The sequence below is a fragment of the Hyposmocoma kahamanoa genome, unplaced genomic scaffold, assembly GCF_003589595.1.
Source record: "Hyposmocoma kahamanoa isolate Upper Pololo Valley unplaced genomic scaffold, ASM358959v1 169, whole genome shotgun sequence".
In the NCBI taxonomy this organism is placed as follows: domain Eukaryota; kingdom Metazoa; phylum Arthropoda; class Insecta; order Lepidoptera; family Cosmopterigidae; genus Hyposmocoma; species Hyposmocoma kahamanoa.
In genome coordinates, this window is record NW_020653611.1 from 709,798 (window position 1) to 725,549 (window position 15,752).

The following is a 15,752-nucleotide window of genomic DNA, read 5'->3' on the forward strand; positions in this document are numbered from 1 at the left end:
ATATATCTTTAATTATTTGTAATAGAAAGCTCTAGGATCCGTCATTCGTAAAACCCTGACAACTCTTTATTGCACTCATGTTCCTAGCCACCTTGAGCATGCATCGCAAATTTGGAATTCCTTCTACGATACTTACCTTAACAGCAATGAAAAAATACAGAAGAAATTTACTACATTCTTAAGTTACCTCAAACTGCCCCATTTGGAGTACATACACCGTTGTGAAAAATTTCATCTGTTACCTTTATATTTGCGGAGAAATATAGCTGATACGTGTTTTCTGCTGAACATTGCACAGAATAAGATTGATTGTCCAGAGCTCCCCAGTAACATTATACTCAAAGTTCCAGTTAAGAACTTTCGCAGGAATAATTTGCTTCATGTTCCATTTAGTCGTGCTAATTTCAAAAGTTATCTACCAAGATCGTTAACATCATTTAACTAACTCAATGACGACAGTTGCATAGATCTTTTCTGTAACAGCGTTAAGAATATAAAAACTATTATGACTAATAACTTCTTATCAAGTTATGGTGGTGTAATTTTCATATTTTCATAATCATACTGAAATCAATCTTGTAAAAGTAGCTGTAAGCTCCCCTAAGAAAATAAAATAAAACAGCTAACACCAACTAGTCCTTCAATTTACACAGTGCCCAAATTAGAGTTAAATTTAGAGTTTTAAACATACTGATGAGCTGCATAAATTTCGACACAATTTAATGACGCGTCCAAATGTATTTCGGTCGGGTTCGGCGAAACCGTTTTGTAAGGCCAAAGAAAGAAAACATGTTGGCATTTTTGCAAAAAGTTTGGTAATAGATTTTGTACTAGTACCGATCGAATTGTATTTTACTAATGGTGGAGGATGAAAAAAAGTGGTTAATAAGATTTAGGATGCTGTAACAACTGCCACGCTTTAAATGTTAACGCTTCTGTTAGTTTTGAAGCTGTATACGAAAAAGAACGGTTTCCCTGATGCGCAGAATTAGTGGCAGCGATAACAGCTTCCCGAGTGTCATTGTATTGAGGGTCACAATAATAATTGTAACTTTTTGATAAAAAAAAATTTACCTCAATCGTGGAATTACATCTATTTGCCAAGTTTTATTGTAATCGGTTACCGGAAACCGCAAGAAACCAGATTCATCTCCTAGTTTGCCACACGTTAGAGGTGGAATATTGCTTAAAATTTAAATTGGCCAATACTGACATATCCCTTTCTAACAAAAAAGAGAATCATCGAAATCGGTTCACAAATGCCAGCGGAAAATTCACCTATTTTTAAGTGTTCTGTTACTAACTCTTTAGGATGATGTATGTTCGAAATATTTTTTTCAATATAATGTTTGTCTTTTACAGGTGCGAGTGCGCTCGTTCTACATCGCAACGATGCAGCGTTGCCCCTACATCCACGAGATGAAGGAGCGGCTGCTCGGGGCACCAGTGGAGGGGTCAGAGCGCGACCTGCGCGCGGAGTCACCACGTGAACGGCCGCAGCACCTGACGACACACGCGCCGCTGGTGGACACACAGGTCGGCACCATCGTCAAAGTGAGTCATCCGCATCTCATTCATTATTCTTCTCTTTTTGGATTCCAGTCAATAAAACAAGGAGTTGAAAGTGTAAATATCTTGAATAAGATAACCAGGAACTCCTTTGATACGACGACTAGGTTTCAAACGTATCTCTTTTGCCGATCTTAAAGGTGAGCAGACAGTAAATACGACGCGAACGAACAGGTACTTCCAATTCATTTTAATTTCAATTGACGTCCTACTTGAATTTTTGGTTCTCAACTTTTTACAAATGCGAGTCCAAGTAAACAAAACTAAATTAAAAGATATTTTGAGTATGATATCACTGAATGTTACCGGGTGAGTAACAATAACGAAGAAAATGTAATGATTCGTTTTGTTTGTGATTTCATTGTCATCTATTTTGATGTCTAAAACTCCATCGGTATGTAGATAATTCTAAAAAATTATACTCTTTCTCTTCACGCACTAACATTGTCATTTAGAATGCACAAAGTAGAACACATTGCATCATAGTTTGTACCTACTTTTGAAACGCACTTAGTAACCAATGGTTCAATTACGTGAAACAATGAAGAACGGTCCCATGTCCCCCAAGGGAATCCGGAAAACAAGAAATAAACGGAACAAACGGCCTCGACGCAACAATTCATGATACTGCAGTTTAGCCGTGCAGGTATAATTTATTTAGCCAAAGGGAGGGAGCAGAGCATTAAGCACGATATTTAGTGGTATTAAGCAATTTACCATTCAAAATGAAGGGGAGTAATGAAGATTTAGTCTACTATAAGATAAAATTACTGTCAAGATACACTGAATAAAGTTATAAGATTGGCCGTATCATTATTACTGTTTACATTTACATTGTAATCTGTATTATGTTCATTTTAAACTATGTTACTAAGTGGTGTTTGTCCTTACGTCCGTTCTTTCCAAAGTTATGCTGTTAGAGGTATACGTAAATAGCTAATCAGTTTTACCCTAAAAACGATATCTATTTATGCTCCAAAAAGTTGCACAATTTGGGAGTTTACTGCTTCTGTAACACATCACCCATGGCTTAGGGACTTACTCGTAAAGCGTGTGCTTGATCTTCCAGCTGAATTCAGACGGGTACCACACGTCGCCGGCGCGCGCGCCGCTCGTCACGGACGAGTGCGATGCGCCGGCCGACGAAACCGATGCACTCACTCCCACACAGGCTGTACTACGATACAGGGCCTGTTGTCAACCTGATATTAAGCCTAAAAATGCCAAGTAAGTACCATTAAATACTTCTCCGATAATTGCTTATTTTTTGTAAATATGAAGAAACCACAAGTATAAAACTAAAAAAGAACACCGAGCAAAGAAAATAAACTACACCATAAGGAAACAACAGTTCAAAGTAGAGCACCCAAAATGCAAGACACTGATCGAGTTATTAGGCGTATTTATTACGCTGCAACTGTAAACTTAAAAACTTCAAAGAGTCTAAATGCCGTCCTTTGAAAGATGTAGACTTGAAAGCTTCCTTGTACTGGAAAGAACATAAAATAATATATTGAAGTGAAGCAAGATTGAAAAGTATGCAAGCAGAAGACAAACTTTTTTCTTAATCGCATTGAAATGAATGATTGAAAATGCTTTTGCAAAACAATTGTATCGGTTTTTAGGACGGCTACCACCATGAATAAATGTATGGTCTGAAGAGCCGCCGATGAATAATTTATATCTATGTCCTGTAATAAATCAATGCAATGGCGGTACAATTACAATGATGCATAATGCTGCTGTGGTTACAACAAACGTAATGCTTTTAAATGATCACACAAATTTTAAACATTTGTCTGAAAACTTAAGGTCTATTTTCGTACAATAAATAGGAGATAATTTTTATAAATTTGACCGATAGAATTAAAAAAAAGTCGAGTGACACAGGTTGTAGGACAAAAGGATGAGAAAAATCGTTTAAAAATAAATAAAGGGGAGGAAGCCGTATTAAAAGCTCTTGCACGTCGTCGCATGGATGGACAATCGATGAAATGGTTTCCATTATATAAATACCTGAACATGTGTAGCGGAAATTGCGAAATGGGCCACTTTATTTCCATACAATAAGGTTTAAAATTGGTATTTAGCTGAATAAAGCAGGTAGCGCAATTCAGTGTGGTTACAAAGCATTCGACCGTTGGGAGCCCCTTGATGTTGTAAGGCTAGCAGAAAGGTTGTAAGTATTAATAATAGATCCTCTGAAATGTATTAGGGAGGATAACACACAGTAGTTGCTGAAAAAAAACTTCGTTAATTTTAATATTACGATAATTATGTAATCTTTTACGAATTAGCTACAAAAAAAAGCACTCGTGCAATCTTCAATTATATCGTCGAAAAGTAATTAATGCATTTGCCTCGACAATCCGGTCTCATATCTGTGCAATTAATTTTGTATGTCTTCACTTTATTTGGTCTGTGGTTTTCACGTAATATTACTGTCACTGTATATCGCTATTCAAAATTTGTTACTATAAATTAGCTCTGGTTTTCTCGATGGACCACTGCTTTTTTTGTTAAATACTTTTTTAACTTTAGTAAATTTATACATAGTATTGACCTCTATCCAAAGCTCACCAAAGAAACAAACATACATCACTCTGCCGATTTCTGCACGTCTCGTGTTAAACAATTGGACCTTATTTCATTGTCGATATTCATAACACGAATCGCCACCACAAAACCACACCATCGTCCTGAATAGTTCTTTTTGCATCAATCTAACAATTTCACTTCTCGAAGCCGAAAAATTAGATTCGCTGTTACAGCCAAAACCGAAGCATTGCACCTCGTTCCGAATCGACCTCATTAAATATAGATGTCCTAAATGAAAACACAGAAGGGAGGGTTACAAAAAGGCGTACCGAATTTTGGCACAGGCAAGGTATGTAAGCAATCAAACCGGAACGTTTATGGAGTGACGTGAGATTTATAGCTAGAAACCTAGCGACATCCGAAATAAGCGATCCAAATCTAGAACGCAAAGAGTAGTTGGATGTAATTCGATACGGTCTAGACGGCATTAGACGTTTTCAAAGTCCATTTATGGATGCAATAAAACATCGTTCATAAAGTTTCCAAGTATTTGTTTTGTATGCGGTTACCAAGGCCGTATTGCAAAGGACCATTATGTCATAGACGAGAATGCTTTGTAATTTAAATTGTTAACTTGATCCCCTCATGTTTAGTAATTATTTACTGACATACGAGTATTTATCTATGTACACAGATTCTGAGTCTCGAACGGAAATCTTGATCTTATAATCGTAGAATGGAATTATGACCTAAATGGCGTTTTTCGATAAAATGAAATTAATATTTTTGAATTAGCCGAACTTGTAATTTTGGTAAAAAAAAAGAAATAGTCCATTCAAAGAAAAGTGCATATTATCAAAGTCGCGTCGTTTCTTGGGGGACTCCGGGTTATTCTGGACTTCAAGAGTGAGCATTTAGAGTCACGCTAAAAGTGGATGTTACGCAATAAGTTGCCTGTTTAGAATGCGTGTGATGATTTTAACATAAGTAGATCTCAGTTCTGTAGCAGCCTAATACTAATTATGTCTTAACATTTGCGCGACGCTTGTTTTGCAATGGACATTAACAGCATTTTAATGATGTCATTGTTTCTATTGTTTTGCCGCTTATTACCCGTGCGTTAATAAACAAGCAACACTAGTGTACAAGCTAATGATTTATAGGCGCAATTATCTAATGCAAAAGTCATGGTCATGGGTTTGAAAGTACAATAACATAGTAACTTGCACTGGAGGTCGACGACCCCGAGATACGAGAAGGTCGGACATTGAATTGAGATCGAGCATGCGCGCGTCGGCTTTCATCTTTAGAATCCTTTCAAACAGTTATTATCTGAGGCTCCTTTCTTTGCGCTCTGGGCAAACTGGGTCTTTTGTGAATTGCGTGTGTGCATAGCATTATAGTGCAATGTTAGGGTTGTACATAGGAGCTGCGTAGTTGGGTATTAGGGTGTGTTTTGGCGGTGTGGGGGTGGGGCAGCGGCCGGGTCAGTGGGTCGCTCGCGCAGCCTCCCAAAGCTCTCCGGGAGAGACGCGCCTCTATCGATCGCGGGTCTCCAGTCTAGGGCTGCCGACTAGCGTTTGGGGAAATGTATGACAATGCTGCTTAATGAACAAATTTCACTAAAACTACCTACCTACTGGTGCTTAAAACTCGCAGTGTCAGCACGTGAAAGCAGTAATGATATAAACATATCGAAAAAGCTTTGATGTACAATGTATATCTACCAGTCTTCTTTAACCCAGCACAACAAATCTTAGCTATCCATCAATAAAATAGAAAACCAGACCACTTGCTTATCAATCGCAAATTGTACCTTTGCTATAGTCATATCATAAAACATAACCACGTCTTTCCTCGTCAATAAATAGCCCAATAACAATGTTACTCAAAAATCCGACCCTCCCGGAGTTAAGAGTGTAATATAAAATAAAATAGGGTGCTTACGGAGGGTGTGCCGCCCCTATTGCGAGAGTCGTCACAGCGCAGCATCCAGTAGTGCGCAACTCTCTGCGCACTCGAGCTGGGGGCACGGTACCTCCGCACTTCCGGAGCTTTTTGCGTTGAAAGAGCTCCTTGCGGCCCTGCCCTCACCTTCGTCCTTAACCCTGAAGTACCGCTATGGGCACCCTGTGAATTCCTGATCCGTTACCTCATCCTCGAAGTAAAGTGAAAGTGTCGTTATGGGGAAGGACAAGCACCAGCCCACTGAGGCTGAAGTGAGGGTGGCGACGGTAGACTTGGAAGCCGTAGACAACATGGCGACCCTGCCGGTGGGCCAGCATCGGCAGCAGGGCAGCGATATCGCCATCGCTGAGAAACATAACACCGCGAACAAAGAGATGGAAATGAAATGCGTACAACCGAAGCCATCGAAAAAGTATGTCTAGTGCATAGTACTTAGTATTTACATCTGACTAAATTTCATTAGGAAAGACAGCTACTTTTATCTTCTTCGAAGTAACATTAGGAGCATTTTTGTAATTTTTATCAGAAGTTAGAAAGGGGAATATAGATGGCATAATTAAGAATGTACTCGTATTTTTTTCTTTGATGTTATGTTAATATTCAGTTAATGGTTCAATTATACACACTTTCGCTTTTTTAAACAGCGAATTTGAAGGTGGTGTACGATTTTCAACAAAGAATTCAGACCGAATGTTACTGTTTAGGTGTGGCCCACGGCCACGGCCCACGTATCAGGCAATATGAATAGTTTTCGATTGAAAGAGATTGAGTGTTGAATTGCGTTAGTTTGTAATATTTGGATAGGTTGAGTTTTACAACGTATTTAAGAAAAAAATATTTTTCTAAAATAAAAATTTAAAATTAATAAAAAAGACTGTGATATTCTGCGAACTACGAGTCACGTCACGTACTAGTGACTATAATATCGTTATTACTGTAAGCTGAAAGCTGGCGTTCATGCTCACTGGTGCTCACTCAACAAACTCGAAATAAAAATATTTCACAACCATACTGAACGTTCATCGACTGTACATAGCGCAAATAATTTTGTTTTGCATTCTTAAAACGAAAGCACTAATATCCTTCCGGGCACATGAAAAATTTTTTGTAATTTTCAAACAAAAATAAATAGAAATTATATTCATCAGAATTTTGATAGGTGACAAAACTGGTTTCATATCGAGTTATTATTTTTTCGCGATTTCTGCTGATTTAGAAATGAAGTTATTTTTCGGGATGTTTACAGGTCACTGCTGACTGACCTGTAAAGAGTACGAAAAGTTACCTTTCGTGGTTACCACTAGTAAAAAAAAACATACGCGATTTAGATTAAAAAAAATTGGTTCATTTCTAAATTGGTTTCAGTTGTACTAGTATTCCTATAAAAACTAATAAAAACGCACTATTTCTATTACAGAACCTCGCTGTTCATCATTTCGAGTTTCATCTACGCGAAGCTTTTAGTAGTGGTTTGCATTGCTTACGTTATCAGCGATGTCATCACCCACAACCTGCCCCTCTACTACTATGAGGGCTTTTTCACCTACCTGTACGGCATGAGCATATTGTTTTTATTATACGTCTTCTGCTTCTTGCTTCAAGGTTGGTATACGGAAACTCAGAATTTCAGATTTAAACTGCACGTAATAAGGTAACCAATTTATTTAAGATATTTTTATTAAAATCGAGTATAATTTAATTTAGAGAGCGCATGCTGCAGTGGCAGCCCTCCAAAACCGAAGCCTCCACCAAAGGAAAAGAAACCGAAAAAGGAAAAAGAAAAGAAAACCAAAGACAAAGAAGTAAAAGAAGGCAAAGATGGCAAGGAAGGTAAAGATGGAAAAGAAGGAAAAGACGGCAAGAAGGATGGCAAGAAAGAAGGAAAGTCGAAAGATAAAGATAAGGATAAGGACAAGGACAAGGATGCTGGAAAAGAGAAGCCAACCAAAGAGGCTAAGAAACAAAGCCAATTCCAGGTGAGTAAAGATTGTTATGCTACACACAGCACATCCATTATATTTGTATTTAACATAAATTTACACACTCTTGTCGCTTCCGCGTGCCGTCATGTGTTAGTTAACCTCATGTTTATTATTTGTTAATTTTGATTACTTTAATAACTTTGTGAAGTTTTATTCGCACCCGTTGTTCAGTTTTATTTTTGCCTCTCATAAAAAAGTCATCGTTATCGTAAAAGCTTCATCAAGGACGTAACAGCCGCATGTACCCTTTTTTGTTTACGCTGCCTACTTTTTGTTTTTCCATATCATTTGGGCAGGAGGTGTATCCCCGTAAGATGCGCGATAAAGTTCGTCAACAGCAATTGCAAATACAAATGGCGCAATTGTATGCGTCCGAACAGGTGAGGATATCATGTCGGAAATCGCTTCAACACTCGTGTACTATATCATTAAGGAGAGCTTTGGATGTGCTGTTGTAGTGTGTGTTTTTTATTTTGATTCGCATATCGCAATAGTGCTTGTTTGTCCGCTACATTTTCACTTCGCTTTCTTATGTCATCGCCTGTAGGCTTTGTGTCTTCACTTTCGTCGAAAGTTGTTGCGGCTTGAAAAATTGTATAAACGCATCCACGATGCACGTCAACATATTAACATAGACCATGTTGCCAGTGCCTAGTACATTACATACTAATTGTGTAATTACCATGTTTACCATAAAATGTATCATGTGATTTATAAAAATGCTAAATGTGTGATACACACAGACACCCAATTTTGAGTACATTGTACGTCCGAGAGGTCTAATAAATTACAATACGAATATACAAAGAAAAACGAATTTACTATTTAAAGAAAGCGACATGTCTTTGCGCTACATATTAAGTGATAAAGTAAAGATAATTATTCGTACAGCAACAAGATGTGGTGGAGATTGAATCGGCTCCTGTGGCAAGGCCTGTTCGCAGACGCAAAACTTCGCAGAACGATCACAGTCATGGAAGCTTCTTTTTGAGAATTGGTGCTATTGGTAAGCGAATTTTTCAATGATTCGTCTTATAAATTTTAATCTACCAAACATAAAATACTAATGTATTTGTTCTATATTTTCAACACAGCATTTGGTCTCGGTACCATGATCTACAATGGTTTGGAATTCGGTACCTTTTTTGAGCTGCCCCTGACTTCTCCATGCTATCTTATCTTGAAAGGCGTCAACCCGGTATTGCAGATGGTTTTCACCTTTATGCAAATGTATTTCATCTTCATGAATTCTAGAGTAAGTAAAATTTAATTAAATAACTTTAATAAATTTTGCTTAATTTGATATGCCGTTGAATAACCATTTCTGTTGTTGCAGTTGAACATTCACAGATTCAAAGTCATTGCGCGTTTTGGCCTGATGCACGTGGTGGCTACCAACATCTGCGTTTGGATTAGGACACTCGTACTTGAGTCGCTGAAGGAAATTACTGATTACCACGTGAAACATCCTTTAGGTATTGCAAACGAGAGCGTGCTTGGAAGTAAGAATTATGAATAATAGTGTAATCCATATTACACTTGATTTAATATTACTAGTATGGCTTTAAAAACGCACTTCTTTCCTTTGACCTTCAGAAGTAATTCGTAAACACACCTTGAGGAATTCGGGAAAAGTATTCGGGGCTGCTACCACAGCTGCTACAACTGTTGCGGCAACTGCAGTCACTTCTGCCAAGAATGCCGGTCAGCAGCTATTCCATATCATAACTACCACTGACTCAGTCCCTACTACAACTCCTACTACAAGTTAGTTATCATTGGTTTCAAAAATTTTGTTTGTCTTTTACTAACATCGTCAATGTTTCTTTTTGAAGTTTGCAATCGTGCTAAACTTTGCATGTGTTTCAATTAAAATGCATTTTGAACTCGTTTTTCAGCGACCACTCCTTCACCGTATTATAATATGGGTGGTGGTGGTGGTTTTGTTCCTAAGTCGAAACTGATTTCTTCTATAAAAAGTACCATAGGATATGAGAACGGTATGGGATACGGTCGTGAATTCAAAGATGCGTGGCCAAACGATAACCCTTTTACTACTACTTCCACTGTTTCACCACTTACACCAGCTGACAAAGTAACACAAACTCAAACCGCCATGTTGGAAGTATTTAACTGGCTTTATTCTTCGACTTTGAAACCGATTGTAAGCACCATGTCAACTGTGGTGCCCATTACGACTACTGGATCATTCGTAACTGACAGAGATGAATGGGGCAATAGTGTAGAAACATATCGTGTAGATGAACCACCACATTCACCAGGTTTGTCGTTGGAGTGTCGTCTTGCCTCATTAGTTACCTTTTATTTTTGTCACATTCATTTAGTTACAACCCACTAGCGTAGACGGAAGTTACTGTGCGTGCACCCATTATGTTTTGTTGTAGACATTTGTTTCTTACGATCATCATTATGTTTGGAATGTGGTAGTTTCTGGGTATATCATTATTTTTGTAATCTCGCATTTTGTTTTAATTATATTTTGTTTTATTATATTTTCAGGACATTAGTATCAATATGTTTAAAAAATATTTCTTTATAAACTTTCAGCCAATAACTCTACGGAAATTTTCGAGTCATTCGATAGCCTCAGCCCGGCTGCCCTGATCTCCGCTGTTGATAATTCTACAGTTTGCGGAAGGAACCCAATTATGGGAACTATCGTCGCTGACGCTGCACCGTATCTTTATCCGTTCATCATCGAGTACTCTCTTATCGGCGCCGCTGTCATCTACGTCATGTGGAAGCATATTGGTCGCTACCCGAGGTATGTAGTATCTTCGTACCTAGTTTACTAGCCTAGTTTATTAACTTCACCACGTTCTGTATACATCACTTTAACATACATAATAAAAAACCTTATTTCCACCAAAAATGCAACCATTTCACTAACCAAACCAAATCACTAAAAGCCCATTTAGTTGTTACACATGCTAGTAATGGAATAGTATATGATTAGGATTTTTAAAGAGACGTGCGCGATTGACTTGCCACGTTTGGTTGCAGCGTGGCCAACGACGAAGATCTGGAAAGACGTCTGGAGGCTGTTCTCTCCCGCAGGGCGGCAGCACTCGCAGCAGCACAGCGCGGCAACCGCGTGGACTGTGCTGGAGCTTCCAAGGGACTCTTCTGTGGACTACTTGTGCTCGTCGCCTCACTAATCTGCCTGATCCTATTCTTCGTGCTAATAAGACACCAGGAATTGAAGCGCCTGTCGTTTTATTTGGCCGATGTTTCCCACTGCGCTCTGATGATTCTGTCTATTCTGGCGATTCTGATTGGATTTATACGGTAAGACCGCTGTTATTTTTATTAAAATAGTGATTGTATTGAATTATAATGCACGTAAATATGTTTCTTGGGTTAATGGGTACTTCTTTAGTTCTTGAATACATCGTGCTTAGAAGATCATTAATGTTCCTTCTTGTTCTTTAGAAAAGTAATTGCAAATAATATTCATATGACCATGTTTTACTCGTACGTTTTACTTTTGTTTACTTTTCCATTTTTTTATTTATGTTTTTATTTTTGTTTTTCCTTCCCCTTCCTTTACTGATTCCTTTTTTCACAATCCCAACTATGCAACTCCTTTGGCTCCAATTTTGCACATGGTTGCGTAATTCCTGGCACATCATGCAATATCTACATCCCACTCTACACGTCTGATACTTATGCCACATGCATACTTTGAGTTTCATTGTTTCGATAAATTTTCATTTTTTTTCACCATTTTTGGTTCTAATTTTAATAACGACCAGTGGTCGAGTAATGAAATGGAGTTACGACCCCTCCCCCTACGCCGAACCTCTTCGCAGGGTGCGATCTCTCAAGTTCCGCTCTGAAGAACAATCTGACCTGAACGATATTCTGCTGCGCGTCTCCGCATTTGGCCTGTTTATCTACGCCGTATTCAGCGTCATCGCTGGTGGAATGGGTGCCTTCACTCATGAGCCAAACTTGCTGGTCATGATCACCGGATGCTTGAGCGTACTTCAGGTAAATACTTTTCACTTATATCGAGACGTTGTTAAATCCGTTGTGTAGAAGGTAAAAATTATTGTATTTAATATATTATTTTATTTTTAGGTCGTTCTTCAGCTGCTTTTTATTGCCGACGTATCTCGGCGCCGCGTTCACCTTCCGGAGCAAGAGCGTAGCAAGCCAGCTCGTCAAGCTGTTACATTCTTGCTCATCTGCAACGTCACCATGTGGCTCATCTACACTTTCGAGGCACAAAAAGTTCTTGCCAATCCGGTAGGTTTTTCACACTGCATCAGTGTATCTTTATGTGTATCACATGTATATCAAATGTAATATGTGAATAATGCGAGTATAAAATAGCCAATGTAATTGGTACTTTTAGACGTACAGAGTAAGTGCATTTTTTTTTCAGGTACAACTGGACTTCTACGGTTTCGTCGCTTGGTCGCTCGTTCAGCGATTCACTCTTCCACTTTGCATTTTCCATCGCTTCCACTCAGCTGTAACTCTTGCTGAGATATGGAAGACCAGCTACAAAGCTCGTCTAGAATGAATGCCTCCGGGCTACAGGGAAAATTGAAAACTTCACATCCAGTTGTCGAAATTGTCTGGTTTTAACCAGAAAAAAAATTACTTATTTCGTCCTAATCCGGGACAGCAACTTTATAGTTAGATGGAATAAATTTGTTGCAATCTTAAAAATCGTCTCGCTAACTTATAGTAGGTATACTAGGCTATGTGCGATGAATTTAGAGCGAAGCTGAAGGGAGTAGAACTAAGATGCTGCATTGCTCTCCCGGAAATGTAGCTGACATTATATTAAGACGTATCTGGACATGAAATCTTGCAAAGCGTTGCATAGTTATGTTGGTTATTATTTTCTGCAATTGTTACACACAACCTAATGTCGTTTCTTTCACATTCCATACTATTACAGTTCTATTATAAAATTAGGTTTCTTGGAAGACTGACTGTGGAGACTTTAACGCGACCAAACTATTCAGCTCATTTCTTTGATGCGTAAACTATATTTGCTCAGAATTCGAACTTCTTTACTTGATTATTTATTATTCAATGAAAACGATGAGAGAATTATAATTAAAATAATTATCATTTGAACGAATCATGGATAATATACATCCCATTCGATCCCAGTTGTGAAACGTTCCCTCCTTTGTTAGAAATAATTTGTGTGCCATGGTTTTAGACATAAGGCTTAATTAAATTTGACAATATTTGACATTTCTGTATTCGTTATTTTATATCTGAAAGAAGTAGAATATCGTTTTTCTGCGGTTGGTTGATGTCAAGTAATTTTGCTGAACGTCGGATGAAAAAGGAATGTCTGTATTACTTATTACGAATTATTTTAACCGTGTATTACCTACGTCATTAACGCTCCTAACATTTTTAGAGATAATTATTAAAGTAATCGGTATATTAAAGTTTCAGAAGATTTATTAGCCAACATAATATTTGAAGTAAGCAAGTAAGCAAGTAGAATTATATTGGACGTTTAAACATACGGATATACTTAGTGGTAAGGGTAGTTAACGTGTCGAAGAAATTACATCTAAAACGTACTTAAATTTAGAAGATACACAAGTAGGTGATGTGTTGTGGTTAACTGCTTGATACGAGTGATTTTGTAGGCATTTTGTTTGAGCGGGACATTATTTGCAAGGGGCCAGAGTGCAATGAATGCCACCAATATACAAATGCAATTCTTGTACAAATATCTTGATCCCTTATTTACTTTACTCGTGCGCACTTACCTTCAAGTATATATTAGACATTATAGAGTACGTATTCTACTTTTTAATAATTGATCAATAGCGATTATTACCTAATTAACACTTGTAAAATGTTCTCTATTCCTCTTCCTATAACAATACGTCTCGTGTGCAACACCATTTGTTTCTTTGCATTGAACATTGCAAATATTTTCGTATCAATGTTTTACGTGCAATCTATTTTTATATAAGCTGAATAATAATATTTACATGATTGAAGTTACAGACGCGTTATGGACACGTGATATCATTTCGATGTTATAGATTTTGTATAAAATAGCTGATATTCAATTATTTATAGTATATTTATTAATTTTGTAAATTAACTCTTAAGATAGAGACGTAATTCGGTTGCATCGCATGCAGCAGCAATCGATGGTAATGAATGTGTGCTTACAACGTGAGATTTTCGAGTGGTTGTAGTGAGTTTTTGACTGGTTTAATAATTTTAATGTTTAAATTAAAAAAGTAACTTATTTAAATACTTAGGAAGTAAACAACTGCCGCGGAACAGCATCAGTCACCTTGGTTTTGCGACGCCATCTGGAGACCGCGCCAGTCTACTTCGATTGGCCATTGTTGTAACACCTCTATTACGCATGGGGGGTTAAAAATGGAAGCACCTGCGTGTTTGGCTTGTTTTATCACTGCCGATATTTTTAACAACAGTAATTTGATAGTAAGTCCTTTGATAAAAACCTTTACTATTTCTAACTTGTTCAATTTTGTAGGTGATATTTACTGTGTACCTAAATGTTTGGAACAAAATGTACCGATGTTTGTATCTTTAGGTTAATACTTATCATACCTATGTGGATACTCAATCAGTGTTAATACCAAAAATTAAAATTTGGAAATTCTACTATAAAGTATATATAATTAATATAAATGTCTATTTGAATAAATCAAATAATACATAATATTACGCCATTGTTCGTTTTATTTTATAATAAAACCTTCAATTAATTTATAGAAGTACGAGAGTGGTTTGATAAATAGTTACGAGATTTTAAGACTAAATAAAAACTTTTTTTGAATTTATTTTTATTTCTTAATTTAGAACTGCTTATTAGGCAATTGACGTTACTTTTTTAAAATAGCAGGAAAATAAAAAAAATATCTAAAATATAACTTTTTTACTTATAAAAAACCAACCTCAAAAGTCAGTGGAGTTACATCCATTTGCCAAATTATATTGAAATCGGTTACCGGAAAGTGCACGAAACCGGATTCATCCCCTAGTTTGCCACCCTTAGAGGTGGAATATTTTCTTTAAATTTAAATGGGACCAATACTGAGATACCACACACTTTCAAACAAAAAAAGGATCATAAAAATTGGTTCACAAATCGCATAGGTGTAGCCAATATATTTTTTGAAGATGGATAAAACGAAAAAAGAAAAAAGACGAAAGATTTCGAGTATTCCCTACCAGATCCAGAACATCAAAAAACTTATCCATATGACACGAACTATTGCCACACCTCCCGTAGGTACGTCTGATTTTTTACCGATTTGCATCAAATGGGGAAGTGATAGCTGAAACAGAAACTATTTTTTGATGGGTTAAAAAAGTGTGGATATCGCTGGTCAAGATGAACTTATAGAGTTTAAAGGAGGTAACGTAGAAAAATAAACCATAATTTAAAAAATGCTTTTTGGCTTCTCAAAGTCAGGGACTTATCAAACCGTCCATTATTTTTTTCCATCCTATACAAACCGCCTTTGTAGATGCGTCATTTCACAATATCAAAGTTGGTAGAAAAGAGCCTGGTTGTGACATAATAATCACAATGCGTGACAGTTATAAGTGATTAGGGGGAGTGGGGCAGTTTGAATATCTACAAGAGGACATTTATACACCTTCATCGTCTCCATTCATATTTAAGTAACTCATTTAGTA

The 15,752-nt window shown here is 37.2% G+C and overlaps 1 protein-coding gene across 14 annotated transcripts in view; it reads left to right on the forward strand.

The window, feature by feature from the left end:
- The window catches only part of LOC113225696 (proton channel OtopLc), a 57,861-nt gene extending 43,128 nt beyond the window's left edge, over nt 1-14,733 (forward strand). For 2 of the 14 annotated variants that reach the window (XM_026458085.1, XM_026458084.1), the window contains exons 2-16: nt 1,363-1,554; nt 2,639-2,796; nt 7,493-7,677; nt 7,780-8,051; nt 8,354-8,437; nt 8,949-9,063; nt 9,152-9,312; nt 9,394-9,559; nt 9,654-9,824; nt 9,956-10,339; nt 10,626-10,842; nt 11,082-11,366; nt 11,834-12,071; nt 12,162-12,329; nt 12,469-14,731. In XM_026458085.1, the coding sequence (XP_026313870.1) occupies nt 1,393-1,554; nt 2,639-2,796; nt 7,493-7,677; nt 7,780-8,051; nt 8,354-8,437; nt 8,949-9,063; nt 9,152-9,312; nt 9,394-9,559; nt 9,654-9,824; nt 9,956-10,339; nt 10,626-10,842; nt 11,082-11,366; nt 11,834-12,071; nt 12,162-12,329; nt 12,469-12,609 (2,907 nt within the window). In that variant the 5' untranslated portion in view covers nt 1,363-1,392 and the 3' untranslated portion in view covers nt 12,610-14,731. Of the gene's footprint in view, nt 1-1,362; nt 1,555-2,638; nt 2,797-6,104; nt 6,488-7,492; nt 7,678-7,779; nt 8,052-8,353; nt 8,438-8,948; nt 9,064-9,151; nt 9,313-9,393; nt 9,560-9,653; nt 9,825-9,955; nt 10,340-10,625; nt 10,843-11,081; nt 11,367-11,833; nt 12,072-12,161; nt 12,330-12,468 lie in introns of those variants that run through there. The other 12 variants (XM_026458088.1, XM_026458089.1, XM_026458090.1 and 9 more) reach the window with 12 other exon arrangements.
- The last annotated feature ends 1,019 nt before the right edge of the window (nt 14,734-15,752 follow it).